Here is a 15,372-nt window from a genome sequence, read left to right as displayed (position 1 = left end):
TGTTTCCCATCCTGTTCCTATTACCCCCGCGCGCCCCCACCCCCACCCCCAGTAGATGAGCGCGCCGCCGAACTCAGCCTCTGCCTCGCGCAGCGCTGCGTGGGCGACGAGGCGCCGCGACAGCGAAGGCGGCGAGACCAGCTGAGCTCTGGCACGTGGCGGCGGCGCAAACGACCTGCCCTCGAGGGAGGGAGGCTGTGCTTCCTCCCCGGGGCCGCCCAGAGGCCGGGCCGCAGCAGCAGCAGCAGCAGCAGCAGCCGTTGGCGCCGCGCAGCCTTGCTCCGATCCGGCGCGGCTCCTGCGCTGCCCTTGGCGCCGAGGCCTCTTGCAGCCGCCGCCGCCGCCGCCGCCGCCGCCGCGGCCCTCGCGCCCAGGCGAGCCCGCCCGCTCGCGCCCACGTGGGCCGGGCGGAGGCCCTTGTCCCGCCCAGGCGGGGCTTGGGCACCCCTGCGTCAGAGGCCGGCTCAGCGCCCCTCCTCCAGGCAGGGCTCGCGCCGGCGCTTCGCACAGGCTCCCGTGGCAGCAGGACAGCCGCTGGCAGCTGCGGGTGCGGGGGAGCCGGGTAAGGCAGGCGTGGAGCGGGGCCGGGGGGCGACGCGGGGAGGGCGCCGAGGGGGGGCAGGAAAGAGGGGCTGGAGGTGCCTCTCGCCCTGTCCAGGGCGCTGAGCTGATGGAAGCGGGCGCGGCGGGGGCGCTCAGCCGCGCGTGCACGAAGGCGTGTGATCCTGCGTCGTGGGGTGGGCGAGGTGGCCGATGCAGCCGCCTCTGTCGCTGCCCTTTGGCAGGGCCGGCGGGGGCCCAATAGGCCCCTGTGCGTGTGCGGCGGCGGGGCGGGGGCGCGCCGCTGTCCCCGCTGGGCTCCTGGCCCTGCCACAGAGCGGCCCGGTCCAGCTGGGGGAATGGGAGCGCTTTGTGCAGGAGCTTGTCCTGAGGCTCGACACGCCCCCCCCCGGGGAAACATGCCCTCCCCCTCATACTCGGAGATGGGGGCAGCAGCAGTCGAAGTCGGCCTGCCCTTGGGATGGCGCCCCCCTACTCTGGAGCCCCATTGCCTGGTGGGCTGTCTCGGGCGGGGGGCGACGGGCAAGAAAGTCAAGGGATCCAACCCGCCCGCCGCAGAGAGAGAGACACACGCGCAAACTTCAGGGCCACCGCGCCTCCCCTCTCTCCTGCCCACGGGCGTTCAGGGCATTCTGCAACCCGGCAGAGTCAGAAGGGCCGCCGCCGGGCTTGGGATTTGGCAGGGAGCAGCTCTCACCGAGAGCACAGCAAGGGCAGCGGGCCGGGCGTCAGCCTCTTACGTAAGAGGAGTGAGTTCTCCGCTCGGAGGCTGCCCCCTCCGGAGCCCCGGGAGAAGCTGGCCGTGGCTTTGGGCTGGTTCCCCGTGAGCCTGGCCTTCCACCTGAGGCCTCCCTCCTGGCAGGCCACGCAGGTGCGCACCTGTTCCTGGTAATGGGGGGGGGGGTGTTCATTGCCCTTGGGAGTAGAACAGCTGTGTGCTCGGAGTCGTATCATTTGGAGGCTGCCTGAGAAGCGTTTGTGTGGATGGATCAGTAAAGTGAAGTTTAGGGACCAGCGCCATGCTGCTGTGGTCCACCTTAGGAAGGCCACCTCATCCCCTGGACCAGCATGTGAATGCCTCTCCCCCTGCCCCACAATCAGCTGGGGACGGCAGGCTTTTGCAGCGCATCTTCTGCCCAGTGACTAAGTTTGACAACTGTGCACATTTTTCTGCCTAGGCTGTGCTTGAAAGAGTTCGTGTGGGGGTGGGGGTGGGGTGTCTGTATCTGTGGACATCCTCAGGCTTATCTGGCTGTTGGGTTCAGTTGGGGACGAACGTGGGCAGAGCCCCAGCCTGACCCACACTGAAGCGTCCTGCCTGTCTTAGCCCATTGAGCCGCTTCGTCACTCTGTGGTTCCCTCAGTCTGCCCTCCCCCATGGGTCGGCGGAGAAGAGACCTGTGGGGCCTAGGAGTGTTGGGGTCATTTTGGTGTGAACGGCATTTATTCTTGTAAGGCATTTGTACACAGCCCTTCATCCACCTTTATCCCAGGGCAATTAACAATGCCATTTTAAAACTCCAAACTACAGTACGAATATGCAATAAAACATTAGGAAACAAAATCTGGATGGATTCATTTAAATCAAGGAAATTTGAGTCATGATTTAAATCCGTCAGAAAAAGGCCAATTTTCTTTTATTCTGATTAAGTTTCCCACGGATATTTCTTCATATATTTCTGAAACGATGAAAATGTCACCACTAAACCATGCTAATGTCCAGCTAAACAGAGCATTGTCTACCCTGAGGCCTCATGAGGAGAGCACTGGGCCCGGCCGCGCTTGCCCACCCCCACGGGGCCCGGGAGGGCGTCGGCGTCGGCGTCACCCCAAACAGCTCCCGGTTTCCATCTTCAGCCTGGGCAGGAAGTGGATCATTGCGGCTGCTTGGAGCAGGATGCGGCTCAGGGCCCCAGGGGAGCGTCCGCATACCAGAAAGGCCATTCATTGCCTTCAGGTCCAGATGGACAGGGCACCGCTTCACACAGGCGCACGGGCCACTGCGCTCCTTGGCTGGTGCTCTGCTGGCAGTCCTGCGCCAGGTGGGGTGGGTGAGAAGGGGCTTGCAGGTGCCCAGTGGGTTCTATGTGCTGACATGTGGCTCCCTCCCCCCCCCCCCCCGTGGTTTGCTCTTCCAGGGCACGGCGTGCCTCTCGGCAGTGGCAGCTGAGCAGGGGGAGCAGCAGCGCGGCCCAAGGTCACATCACTCTTGGAGTCGCTCTCTCACAGCAGCAGGCAGCAGCGGCCAACTGAGAAGAGCGCTTGGTTGGTGCCGCCCAGGACACTCCTCGCTCGGCAGTCCACTTTTGCCCCTGCCCAGCAGGGCACGTCCAGGTCGCTTCCTGCCCTTGGAGCAGAACCAGCCAGGCTGCGGGGAGATGCCAGCCAAGACCCCCATCTACCTGAAGACGTCGACCCCCAAGCGGGGCAGGAAGCTGCGTCTGCGCGACGTGCTGTCCAGCGACATGATCAGCCCCCCGCTGGGCGATTTCCGGCACAGCGCCCACATCGGCCTGGATGGGGAGGGCGATATGTTTGGGGAGCTCTCCTTCCTGCAGGGCAAGTATGACCTGCTGCCCCATCTAGGCCGCGGCGGCGGTGGCAGCTCCTCAGGGCTGGCAGAAGAGTCCTTTGGCCGCTGTTCAGCTGGTGCCAGCTACCGCACCCTCCTGAAGAGCGCCGTCTCTTTGCCCATGTTCAGCGGGCCCCAGGGCCAGGATCAGGCCCCGCCCAAGCCACCGCGCCTGCACCTGGAGGAGATGCCCAGCGGAGGGCAGCAGCGCTCCATGTCAGTGAGCTGCGCTAGCGAGGACTGCTTCCGCAGCAGCAGCAGTGCCGAGGGCCTCTCCTTCTCTGCCAGGGGCCGCTATGACCCCCTGCTGCTGGCCTCCTCCGCCTCCTTCTCTGCGCCCCCGCCAGAGGACTGTTTCGTGGGAATCAGCAGCTATTGCGTGGACAGCCGGGAATGCCCCTGCGGCACAGAACTGCCCCGCTCAGAGTCTCTGCTGCGGCTGGACCTTGACCTGGGCCCCTCCATTTTGGACGACGTCCTGCGCATCATGGAGGAATACCAACAGCCTGTCCCTAAAGCCCTGTAGGATGCCCCCGTCCCCTTCGCCAGCCCCACCAGCGGCTCCAGATGCTGGGCAGGCCACACCCCAGAGAGTGCCCGGGAAGGGAGGGCTCCTGTCCACCACCACCACCACCACCACCAGAGTCGTCTTCCCAGGTCCCACCAGGCAGCACTGGGGAGAAGTGGGGGTGGCCATGCTCAGTGCCACCCTCACCCCACCGGGGACGGAAGGGGGCCCTGAGGTCCCTTTATACGCACGCACGCACGCGATCTTTGCTGGAAGCAGGATGGGAGGGGGCCGCCGGGGCTTCCTGCAGCACGTCAGTGCAGGAGAGGCCACTTCCCGGAGACAAGCGCTGGAATGCCGTCCGCTGTGGCCCAGCAGAGCTCTGCGCCCAAGGCAAGGCGGGCTGTGCCCACCTTCAGAACACAAGGGGAAGGCCCCAGCCCCACAGCTGAAACAGGCCGAGGTGGGCCTGCCTCAACCCACAGCCTGTTTCTGATCTTCAGTTGTAGGATCTAACTGAAGTTATACACAGAGCAGGCCCACTGAAGTGAATGGGACTTACGTTCCAAGAGGAACACACCCGCCCCACATCTGGTGCACGGAGATAGGCTACCTCTGAATGCGGATCCTGCCTCCAGACATCACGGCTGACAGCTGCTTGACAGAGCTCCTCTTCTTCCTTGGGTTTCGATTTTAAGGGCACCTTAAGCTGGTGGATAGAACTACGTTTTGCAGCAGTGAGTTCCAAGAATGATTGTGTGAAGACAGACTCCCTTTAATCTGCCCTGAACCTCCTGCCAGTCAGTTTAACTGGGTGACCCCTCTTCAGTTCTACTACGGTGAGGAGAATGTTGCTTCGCGCTGTGAAGTTTCTCCACACTGCAGTTTTGTAGACCTCTTTCCTGTCCCTCCTCACTTGCCTTTTTTTCTAAGATGAAAAGCGACACATGTTGCAACCTCTCCTTATAGAGGAGGTGCTCCTCCTCACCCCCACCCCCACCCCCACCCTGGTTTGTTTCTGTGGTCCTCTTCTAAATCTTTTCCAACACTGCAGTATCTTTTTTGAGATGCATCAACTAGAACTGTACATAGTGATCCGTGTGTGGCTGCACCATAGATGTGTGTAAAGGCATCATAATACTGGCAGTTTATTTTCAGCCCCTTTCTGAATTATTCCCAACCTGGAGTTTGACCTATTCACAGCTGCTGCACCCCGGCCTGCCGTTTCTTTCACTCAGCCATCCACCTCAGCAAGAGAGTGTCACCTATGTGAAGCCAGGATACTTTGCCCCCGTGTGCCTCACTGTACACATACACTGAACGGCCCATTTGTTACCCATTTCTGCAGTTTGGAGAGATTATTATTTATTGCATTTATATACTGTCCCATAGCCGAAGCTCTCTGGGCAGTTTACAAAGATTAAAATAGGAATATTGAAAACATCCTTTTGGAGCTTTTCTCGGTCTACCGTGGTTTCCACCACCCTGAATAATGTGATGGTGTTTGCAAGCTTGGTCACCTTTTCTGTTCACCCTGGTTTGGCATTATAAGCCACGGCCCTCATACCAGACCAAGGGGTGCCCCCCCCCCCGCACTCACTTCTCACTCCTGTGAGAACTACCCAGTGCTTCCTGTTTAACCAATTACCAATCCATAAGAGTACCAGTCCTCATATCCTATCCCTACGACCCCTCAGGGCTACAGGGCTAGCTAATGTGTAGAGACGTTAACTCTGTTTTTGAATCTAATGAGTTTGTAGGGAGTGTTTGAGTTTGTTCATTTTTAAATGCAAATTGCCTCTGTGCAGGTGATGGGATCAGAGGAGTGAAGGGGGAACTTAACTTTTTCCTCCCCAACGAGGGTTTTTCCACAAAGGAAACACTGAATTCAGGAGTGGGGTTTTCCTTGGTACCACAGCAGGGGAGGAAAGGGTTAACCCCCCCCCCAGGTGTGCTCTGGACCCATTATCAGCCCCCATGTGATGCATAAATGTGCACAGATGCAAAGGCTGCACTGAGGTGGCTTTGGTGGAGAAGTGGCTTTCGCCTTGGCTACAATGGAAGGCATCCCTGCACTAACCTCCCCGCCCTGTTTGTTGGTGAAGTGGCAGCAGGGGCGGTGGGTGTGCAAGGCATGGAGGAGCCAAAGGGTTCCCTCCTGAGCCCCAGAACGGAGCCCACAGCTCAACGGTGGGATGTTGTAACACCTCCTGCAGGCACCAGGGGGCAGCTTCTGGCCAATGTGTGTGTGGGGGGGCTTTTTAACCCTTTCTGTGCCAGAGGTGCAGGTGGGCAAGCAGGCCCCCTCCTCTGAGCGCAGCTCCTGCAGGAAATGGGGGTAGGGCACTGAATCCTAGAAGGTGGATTATGGGGTGAACAGCCCATAATATTCTTGCCATCAGGCTCCTAGAAAGGCAGCTCTCTTCCCTACAGTGCCACTTCCATCTGCAAGAGCGAGTTTGGAGAGGGGTGTGTGTCTCAACCTATGCCAATTTCCTGCCCGTCGTGGCCAAGGGAGGCCCCCACCACCACCTTCTGGCCCATCTGCAGCAGCAGCAGCAGCAGCAGCCCATCCATTCCAGCCTCCCTTGGCCCGCTCCTCTCCGGCTTTTCCTGCACAGCTGGTGGTGGTGTGAGAGGGCTGACCAGCGTGCTCCTTCCCCTGCCCAGGGCAGCCTCTCCTGGGCTGGCCCTTCCTTACTAGCCCAGAAGAGGTCAAACAGGGGCATCAGCCAAGCTAGGCTGCTCCTCAGCCACTGCTTCCCCGACATCTGGAGGCAGGCAGGCAGGCGAGCGAGCAAGGGCACCCCCTCCCCTCCAGTGCTTGCTCCCAAATAAGGCCATGAGCCAGTCTCCCATGGGAGCTGTGTGCCGGGAGGAGACGCCCACTGGGGGGCTTTGCCCACCAAGCCAAGCACGAGCAGAGGGCTGTTGCTTGGGGCACCACAACAAGGGAAGAGCCCAGTTCCCGGGGCGGGTGGGAGGGCACAGAAGAGGCAGACTTTGCCTCTTCCCCCCTCCTCCTCCTCGTAGCTTCCAGCAGGGCTGGGAGGGGAGGTTCTTCAGCTGCCCAGCTCCTCCGTGGCTGGTACAGGTTGGCAGGACAGATAAAGCCCCATTGATGGAGAGCAGGGGGTGGGGGGAGAAGAGAGAAGGCGGGCAAGAATGAAAGGTCCAGGGTGAGCCCCTGCACAGCGCCGGAAGCGGGCAAGGAAGGCCCGGACCCCTGACAGCAGCGGTGGGCAACTCTGGCCTTTCTCAGCTCCATACAGGTGCCTCCACCTGCTGACCAGAAGGCAGCCCCCGCCATGCTTGGGGCCAGCAGAGATTAGCAAAGGGCTTGTAGAAAGACAACCCTGGTCAGTCCTTACACCTGGTATTTAAATGGTGGTGGAAGCCACCAGTTTGGGGGCCATCCACGAGCCACGGAGCTGCTGGGCCACAGAAGGCTCTCCTGCTGCCTCCCTTTGCTGCTCCCCTGAGGGCTGCCGGCAGCATCACTGGGGGTGAAAAGGGGCTGCTTGGAAACGCTGCAAGGCCAGGAGGGGCCGGGAGCCTGAGCAACGCTGTCCGGCCCTTAAGCTGTGCAGCTGCAATGCTCCTTGGGGCAGGGAGGGAGGGAGGGAGGGCAGCCGGGCAGCCCCCAGCCCTGGCCAATGATGCAAAGAGGCTCTCACAGCCCCTCGACTCACTGGCTCCCAGGGCCCAGCACTGCGACAGGAAGGGGGCCCCGCGTTCCCAGAAAGGACAAAGGCAGCGTCTTTGACCTTTGCCCAAAGGGCCACCACGGGGGCTTGTGTCATGGTGGCCCCTGAACGCTTCCCTGCCTTCAGCCAACATCCCAGCCTCACCTGATGCAGGAACCCCAGAAGACGCTCTCCTCTCTTGAGGGCCGTGCGTGGGGGGTGGGGGGTGAATCCAGCACACGGCGGTGCTGCGTGCAGCTGTTGATTCCGCGCTGTAAACAAGGGCTGCAGGGAGGGGATCCTCGTAGCCGGCCGCTCTGCCAGCCCACGCGTCACGAGGCCCCATCACTGAGTGGAAGGGCAGGGCTGCACAGGCACCTCACGCAGACACCCGTCATCCCCTTTGAGGGGCTTTTGGAGTGGTGAGGCTACTAGCTGGGTCCGCCCCGAGACTGCAACTGTGTCTGGAACTTTAGCTGCTCTGTGTGTGTGTGCCTGCCTGCTAGCTCCAGGCAGGCAAGCTGCACTCTGGAGGGAGCTGCTCAGCCCAATGGACTGGGTCACGGGAATGCCCAAAGCGGCCTTGGACAGAGCTGGGGCCGCCCTGGTGCATCTACCCTGGCATTGTCGGCAGTGGCTGGCAGCCGTGGCTCTCCTCCCTCCAGGGTGCCAGGCAGGAGTTTTTCCAGCCTCACCTGGAGAGGCTGCCGGGGATTGACCCAGGCTCACCCACGGAGCTGCAGCCCCTCCCTGGAGTCTGGGGGGGGGGCGCCAACTGCCCCTTTGGCTCTTGGGGAAAGGCGGGGCCCCTTCAGCTCTCCTTGCTGGGTGGGGAGGAGTACCTGGGGGTGGCATTTGGGGCAGCCTGGAGAATGGAGCCGCTGATGCCAGGAGCCGTGCTCTCTTGCCAAACACTGTGGTGAAGAGAAAGCAAAGGCAGCCAGGAGCGGGGCTGGCTCTGGGGAGGCTCTTGCACTTCCCAACAGAGCTAGGAGGGAGGCAGGAGTGGCACAAGGCTTCGGGCAAGCAAAGCCTTCTCCAGCATGCTGTGGCCTACAGGGAAGCTGGGCATGTTCCAGGGAAGGGCAAAAGTCACGGCGACCGGGCCAGGCTGGCGCTTGGGTTGGCGGAGCAGGGCTTTGAAGAGCGCCTGGAGCACGTTGAACTGGAGCCTGGAGAAAAGCACTCGGGCAGGCCACAAGCCACAGCCCTGGGTGGCCTCGGAGCCAGTGGCGGCGGAGGCAGCTGTGGCCAGGGGGCGTGGCCAAGGAGCCGTTGCCACCGGCAGGGGACTTGCCGGTATCCCCCCACCCACCGCAACACATACATGGCTGAGGCAGCAGCCGAGCCACGAGCCGGAGTGGGAGAAAGAAGCCCTTTATTACAGGAGGGAACCACAGCAGAGGACACCAACACTCACTATACAGAGATTTATACAACGTGTGTGCCGGGGTGGTGGTGGCAAAAATGCTGCTGAGGAAGAGGGATCGGGCTGCAGTTTGCCGGGCACACGTCCTTGCAGCCACGTGCCGCTCGGGAGTTGCGTGGTCGAGCCCAGCAGCAGTAGCAGCAGCAGCAGAGCCAGGAGGCACCACCTCCTGGGCAGGAGAGGAATCCATCCGTCTGACAGGCTCGGCCAGGTCTTTGGCTGCCCAGCTTCACGGCCGCTCGGGGGCCTCCGTGCCCGGCTCCGCATCCCCCTGGCTGTTTGGGCTCGTCCGTCGGAGGACGTGTTCTGTCCGGAGGCCTCTCAGCTTTCCAAGCAGCTCCTGGATGAAGCCCTACAGCAGGAGGAGGAGGAGATGAGTCCAGGGACAGCAGCTCCTGAGGCTAGGATCAGGCCCACCATGGCCATGGGGCAGGGACCCAGGAGTGCCTCCGGCAAGGAGTCGGGTCTCCCCCCTCCCCAGACACCACTGGCAGTGTCCAACCTCTGTGCCGTCACCAGGTTCCCATTCCAAGAGAGCCAGCCAGTCACAGGCTGGATACGACCAGGGCTGGGGCTTGCTCAGCACTTCCCGGCATAAGCCCTCACAAGCCAGGCTACAGGAACCTGGGGCAGGCGGGGGCAGCAGGGCGCTCTGGAATGACTGGCTGCAATTGGAATGCCAGCAATCGGGGGGGGGGTATCCTCAGGGAGTCTGAGCATCAGGCACCCAAGGGAGGGGGTAGAGGGTCTGTGGTGCCAGGATGCCTGCAGGGCAGTGCGGGGGGCACGTCTGTGCCTAGAAAAGGAGTGCCATCCAGTTCTCCACAGAACATCAGGCAGCAGCCTCAGCTGAGAAGCACCCAGAAACGGCAATGCCCCTTGGGAGACACAGTGACTACCCCGCCCCCGGCAACAGAGACACACAGACAAAAGCCAGAGAGTACTAATGCAAAAGAACAGGCACCCACCTCCGTGTTGTGGTGGCACGACTCCAAGAGGCCCTGGAAAGAGACACGGATGAGGAATGGCCTGGGGAAGGTGGCAGGGTCTGGGCATGCCAGGTAGCCCCTACTTTCATCTGGTCTCCCCATGCTTTGCCCCTGAAGTTGGGGTCGGGTGTCATCGTTGTCGTCCCGTCCCCGTCCCCTCCGGCTGATCTCTGGCTTGATTCCCAGCTTTAACGTGGAATCTAGCCTCCAAGAGAAGCCCCCTCCCTCCAGCACCCATTCTCAAAGCCTGGTACAAACTCACAACAAGAAGCCGTCCCCTTTGATCCTTTGTCTGTTTTGTAAAACTGCCTGGTGTCTTTGAACATTTATGTTTTCCGTTTCTCACAGTCCACACTGTATTTGCATTGCAGCCACGTGTGGCCAAATGGCACGTGTCTTATCTTAACGACACATTAATTATATTTGTGCATTAGTACATGGACAAGCACCCTTCAGGCATTGCTTCCAAGACCTGGGCCCTAGTGCCAGTTCCCAACTCACCCACCCAGGCATCTTTGCAGGAACTCTGCCTGCTTCCCACTGATCCTGGGATCTCAAAACTGCAAACCCAAGTGCAAGGCTGGGCAACTTGCGGCCCTGTGGCTGTTTTGGCCCTATAACTCCCATCGGCCTTTTCCAGCATAGCCAAAGGTGAGGGGAGTTTTAGGGCCAAAACATCCAGAACCCACCTACCCACCCCTTAGAGAGTTTCCTTCATCAGGGCGAGCAATTCACTGCTCGGCCTGTTGCTTGTCTATTTTTCATCACTGCATTTCCATCCCACCCTTCTTCCTCTCGCAAGGAGCCCACAACAGCTGGCGTGGTCCCTCTCCTCCCCCCGCCCCCATTCTATCCTCACAACAGCCCTGTGGCAGAGAGTCAGTAAGCACATGGTAATGTCTCCCAGCAAAGTGTACCCATTTGGGCCCCACCTTTGAATCTGGGGGCCTGATTATCTCACAGCAGCCACCCACCTGCAGTTTCGTGGCCCTCTCCTCATCCGTGGCCATCTCCAGGAGATCATCGATGTTGACTTCATCAGGCATGTCAGCTTCCTGCAACAAGAGCTACAGCATTGGGCAACGGGACTCTCTGGGACCAGGCCCCAGGGGAGAGGGCTGCTGCCAGGGAAGCCCCACAGGGGGCTCATGGGGAGGGGCCGTGGCTCCGTGGCACAAGGGCCCCTGCTTGGCCTGCAGAAGGCCTCCGGTTCCACCCCTGGCAGCATCTCCAGGCAGGGCAGGAAAAGCCCGTGCCTGAAACCTGAGAGGGAGGGACAGCCATGGCTGCCAGGCGAGATGGACCACAGACCTGACATGGTGGAATGCAGCCTCCTAGCTTCCAATGGCAATGGGGAAGCCACCATGTTTCACCATCCACTCCTGCATATCAAAGACACACAAGCTTGCATTTGCATTGCCTGTGAATGGACACCGGTTTTTCCTAGTCACGGGACCTTCCACACGCTCAGCAGGGCAGGGCTTTCAGAGGCCAAGGACAGCTGGCTTCATCCATGTGTTTTCCTGGGTAGGTGGGTGGGTGGGTGGGTGGGTGGGGGGAGAGGTGCAAAAGGCCTGCCCGGCAGCCCCTCCCTCCACACACTTTCTCATTGGGATCCACTCAGAGACTTGGCTCCTCCCTCCCAGAGGGGGGTGATTCAGGAGCCACTGCTGTCCCTCCTTGGGAGGAGGCAAGGCACTGCCCTCCTTGCATAAACGTGGAACCAAATAGAGGGGTGCTACAAAGGAGGCCGTTCAAGGGAAGGCACAAGTGAAGGGAAGGCACAAGCCACAGGGACAGGCTTGGCTCCGCAATGGCCAGGTCACCCAAAGGCATCTTCACTGACCAACAGCGGGCCAGGCACACCCACCCACCACTTGTGCCAAAAGAACCACTACTCAGGAGCCTGGGAGCATGTGGGCCTTGCAAGGCGCCCAGGAGTTGGTATGCATGCATGCATGCATGCAAGCAAGGCGCAGCCCTAGTTGCACTCGCTGAGTCTTGCTTGGCTGCTGCAGAACTGGCCCGCCAGCTGCCGAGTCCTCCTCCTCTCCCTCCCCCCACCACTAGAAACTCCCCCGGGATGAGGAAGGCGAGCCAGGCTGGGAACTCTCTCCTTTCATGGAAGGGTTGGAGGCGCCTCTTTTATAGATAGGCCAGGCTTCCCCCCTCCCTCCCTCCCTCCCTCCCTCCCTCCCTCCCCCTGTAGGAATCCTCTCTGGGCAAGGAACGTGGGAGGCGCTTGCTGCAGTCAGGAAAGAGGGCGCACCGACCTCCCGGTCCTCAGGCAGCCTGCCCACCAGCTCCCCGCAGCCTTCCTGGTTCCGATGCTGCTTCTCTCCCTCTGGGACCCACCAAGGGGACCAGCTTCGCCAGCCTGAACCTCGCACAGCCCAAGATGCTCAGCGTGAAGCAGTCACAAGGCAGCCCCTTCGGGGGGGGGGGGGAAGAGGCCCATCCCTCAGGGACAGGCCAGACTCCTCCAGCACAGGCCCACATGCTGCTAAGGAGCAAGAGACAGCAACCCCCACCCCACCTCCTTGGGGGTGTGGCTGGAGTTTGACCCAGCCATGCAGGAATACAGGGAGGATGCTGAGAAGAGCCAGGAGGCAACAGGTGTTTCCAAGGGCAATTGGAATTGGGGGGGGGGGTGGAAGACCGAAGGCTCCAAAAGAAGGAGCTCCAGGTGTTCTAGGAAGGGGGCAGAGGAAGGGAGGAAGATCCCCGGAAGGAGCGGAGAGGGAGCCGCCTTAGGCAGTGAGGCCTTTGGTCTGGCTAGCTCTCACACAACACCTTCCCCCAAATATCTGGTGCCCCCAGATGTTTTAGACTTCAACTCTAGCATTCAAAGCCCTAAATGATTTGGGGCCAGGTTATTTGAAGGAACACTTCCTCCCATGTGTACCTGCCCAGACCTCAAGATCATCCACAGGGGCCCTTCTCCATGAGTCCCTGCCAAAGGAAGTGAGGCAGGTGGCTACTAGGAGGAGGGCCTTCTCTGCTGTGGCACCCCGGCTGTGGAATGAGCTCCCTAGGAGGTCCACCTGGTGCCTACACTGTACTCCTTTCATTGCCAGCTGAAGACCTATTTATTCTCAGTATTTTAACACTTAATTTTAACTTAAATTTAAATTTTACTGTTCTAACTCTGTATTTTAATCTTATATTAATTTTTGCTGTGTGTTTTTTTCCTGGTTGTGCTTTTTATACTGTATTTTGTATTTGTGTTTTTTGGTTGTTTTATTATAGTTTTAATTTTTGTGAACCGCCCAGAGAGCTTCGGCTATGGGGCGGTTTAAAAATGTAATAAATAAATAAACTCCCATCAGCCCCAGCCAGCATGACCAGTGGTCAGGAATGCTGGGTGTTGTAGTCCAAAACACAGGGTCGGGGGCACCGAGACGGGGTGATGGTTTATGCTGTCAGGAGCAGCTCTCAGGATGTTTCCCAGCCTGGACCAAGGGTGCTGAAGGGGGCGGGGGGGCAGGGGGGGGGCTTCTGCCCCAGCACACGTGCCCTGCCACGGAGCCTGGGCCTTCCCCATTCTACTTCAGGGCACCAGAGAAACTTGGTCTTGGGCGCAGCCACTGTCCTGCCCTGAGGCCAAGTAATCAAGAGAGATCCAGTCAGGGATTTAGAACGATGAAGGCTGAGGGGTCTGGACGCATCCTGGCAAGACTCTGGAGCAGCCAAGGAAGGAGGCAGGGCTGCTTCGCAACTGAGCGGTGCCAGCTTTAACGCCCCCCTCCCACCTCCCCGGGGAAGGAGCAGAGGGCGCAGAAGGGCTGCGCTGCTGGGTCAGGATGCGCAGCTCCATCCATTGGGCGGCTACCATGGCCCAGGGCCACCAACAGCCCAGCCCTCCCCCCCCCACTCCAGTGCAGCCAGTAGCGAGGAGTTCCATCGGAAGTTTTGGGACTCGTGGGCTGGCCCCCACCCTCAGCAGAGGCGTTCACCCCGGCTGCTCCTTCGCGCAAGCTCCCGGGCGTGTCCGGGCCTCCGCATCTTCCCCCCCTCCCCGGCATCCATCCCATCCCAACCCATCACGTAAAGAAGCCGCCCCAACTCTTCCGGCGCTTCCCGCTTGCGACCCGCGGAAGCCCGCCCTCCTCGCGCAGAGCCCCGTCGCCTCGGAGGAAGGCAGACCCGGAGCCAAGCCGGCGCGGCGGGGGCGCCGCCGGGCTCGCTTCTACTCTGCTCCCGGCGCCTGGGGCTCCCGCAGCAGATGCGCCTCCCTGGCAGGGCAGATGGCAACAGCAGAGCCCTCCCCGAAGAGCAGCGCCTGCGGGTGGGGCAGCAGCTGGGGCTGGGATTAACCCCTTGTCTGCTGGGAGGGTCTGCAGAGCAGCAGCCCAGAGGCGGGGGATGGGCGGGCGCCGGCCCCGGCAGGGCATGATGGCCAGCAGCCGAAACTCGAGGCGAGTCGGCGCCCGCTGCCGGCGAGATAGCCGCTCGCCGCCTCTGCCGCTCCCGCGTCCACGAGGCCCCCGCGTCGCACGGGGGGCCCCCGGGCTGCAAGGCGAGGAGCGGGCGCGCCGGTTCCGGCCACCGGGCCACGGCCGGGTCTGCCTCCGCCGGCCTTTCCCCGCGAAGGCTTCCACGGTCCGGGGAGGGGGGTCCCCCGCCCCCGCCGCTCTTGCAGCTTCCGGACGGGGCGGACGGCAGAGACTCACCCGCCCCCGGTAGAGCTCCTCGAGGCGGCCGTCGATCCACTTCTCTGTGTCGAGGCGCCGCTGCAGCTCCCGCCGGTCGTACTTGACGGTGACCCGCGCCTGGCGCCGCTGGATGCCCGGGCTGGGCGTCCGCTCCGCTCGCGCTCCCCCCGGAGAGAGCCCGGCAGAGCGCGCCGGCGAAGCCCGCCCCAGGCGCCTCCCGACCCGGTGCGCCGCCATCGCTCGTCGCTCGTCCCTGCTAGACGGGGCCCCCGTGGCCGGCCAGCGCCTTTTAGCGGCCGAGGGAGGGAGGGGCGGGGCCGGTGGGGGTGGGCGGTCCTCCAAGGCGCGGCCCGCCCCTCAGTCCCACCGGCTGCGAGATGCCCCCGCGAGCCCGGGCAGAGGAAGGGGCTGCTGCCGCTGCTCGGGAGAGCCCCCTCCCGGCCGCCCCGTCCAGGAGAGCCGCAGCACCAGGACGGCGCCCTGGCGGCCTCCTCCCTCTCCTGGGCGGGAGCTCCCCCGCCCCCACGCCCGCCCGCGTTATCCGAGCGAAGCCCCGCTCAGTTCCGAGGGGTGCGTGCGAGTGGCTGGCACAGGAGCTGCGGGGGAGCCTGGCTGTGCACCCCTCCCCCATCTTGCCAGAATGGCTGGAGCAGACAGGGGTCCATCTAGTTCAGCCTTCTTCCCGCCCCCCCCCCCCGCCCCGCAGGGCCCAGCCAGATGCAGTTGGGATCCCTCCCCCAGCAGAGGATGAAGGCGGCGGCTGCGGCGACAGCCGTCGCCTGCTGCCCCCCCCCCCCCCAACTCTATCCAGAGGTATCTGGTGTCTGGATCTGCAGCCAGCCAGCTTCCCAGTAGTTGGGTGGGCCATTTCTCTCTGCCCTCATTATGGGGACAGAAACAGAATCAACGTGGGGGGTGGGTTTCCCAACCCCTGGGAAACGGTGGCCTACTGAGAGCAGAGCCCAGCCAGAC

General features: G+C 61.8%; 2 protein-coding genes across 2 annotated transcripts; one reads left to right on the top strand and one right to left on the bottom strand.

Annotated features, from left to right (window-relative positions):
- Positions 1 to 2,801: 2,801 nt before the first annotated feature.
- Positions 2,802 to 3,683, top strand: LOC134407991 (cdc42 effector protein 2-like). The gene has a single exon (XM_063140041.1). It carries the CDS (start codon positions 2,940 to 2,942, stop codon positions 3,657 to 3,659), a length of 720 nt encoding a protein of 239 aa, XP_062996111.1. The 5' UTR covers positions 2,802 to 2,939; the 3' UTR covers positions 3,660 to 3,683.
- Positions 3,684 to 8,688: 5,005 nt separating this feature from the next.
- On the bottom strand, positions 8,689 to 14,687 carry PPP1R14A (protein phosphatase 1 regulatory inhibitor subunit 14A). The gene is made up of 4 exons (XM_063140000.1): positions 14,419 to 14,687; positions 10,720 to 10,800; positions 9,725 to 9,757; positions 8,689 to 9,108 (listed from the first exon to the last, which is right to left on the bottom strand). The coding sequence occupies exons 1-4, from the start codon at positions 14,635 to 14,637 to the stop codon at positions 8,986 to 8,988; spliced, it is 456 nt and encodes a 151-aa protein (XP_062996070.1). The 5' UTR covers positions 14,638 to 14,687; the 3' UTR covers positions 8,689 to 8,985.
- Between the last annotated feature and the right edge of the window lie 685 nt (positions 14,688 to 15,372).

This window comes from Elgaria multicarinata, chromosome 13, assembly GCF_023053635.1.
Source record: "Elgaria multicarinata webbii isolate HBS135686 ecotype San Diego chromosome 13, rElgMul1.1.pri, whole genome shotgun sequence".
In the NCBI taxonomy this organism is placed as follows: domain Eukaryota; kingdom Metazoa; phylum Chordata; class Lepidosauria; order Squamata; family Anguidae; genus Elgaria; species Elgaria multicarinata.
The sequence above is the reverse complement of the archived record's forward strand: the minus strand, read 5'-3'. Positions and strand labels throughout refer to the sequence as shown.

Bases quoted from the DNA above. Each gene is read 5' to 3' on its own strand.
- LOC134407991 (XM_063140041.1), top strand. From the start codon at position 2,940: ATGCCAGCCAAGACCCCCATCTACCTGAAGACGTCGACCCCCAAGCGG.
- PPP1R14A (XM_063140000.1), bottom strand. From the start codon at position 14,637: ATGGCGGCGCACCGGGTCGGGAGGCGCCTGGGGCGGGCTTCGCCGGCG. The intron at 10,801-14,418 runs GTGAGTCTCTGC...CTCTTGTTGCAG, and splicing joins AGGAGCTCTACCGGGGGCGG to GAAGCTGACATGCCTGATGA. The intron at 9,758-10,719 runs GTGGGTGGCTGC...GTCTCTTTCCAG, and splicing joins AGAGGGCCACGAAACTGCAG to GGCCTCTTGGAGTCGTGCCA.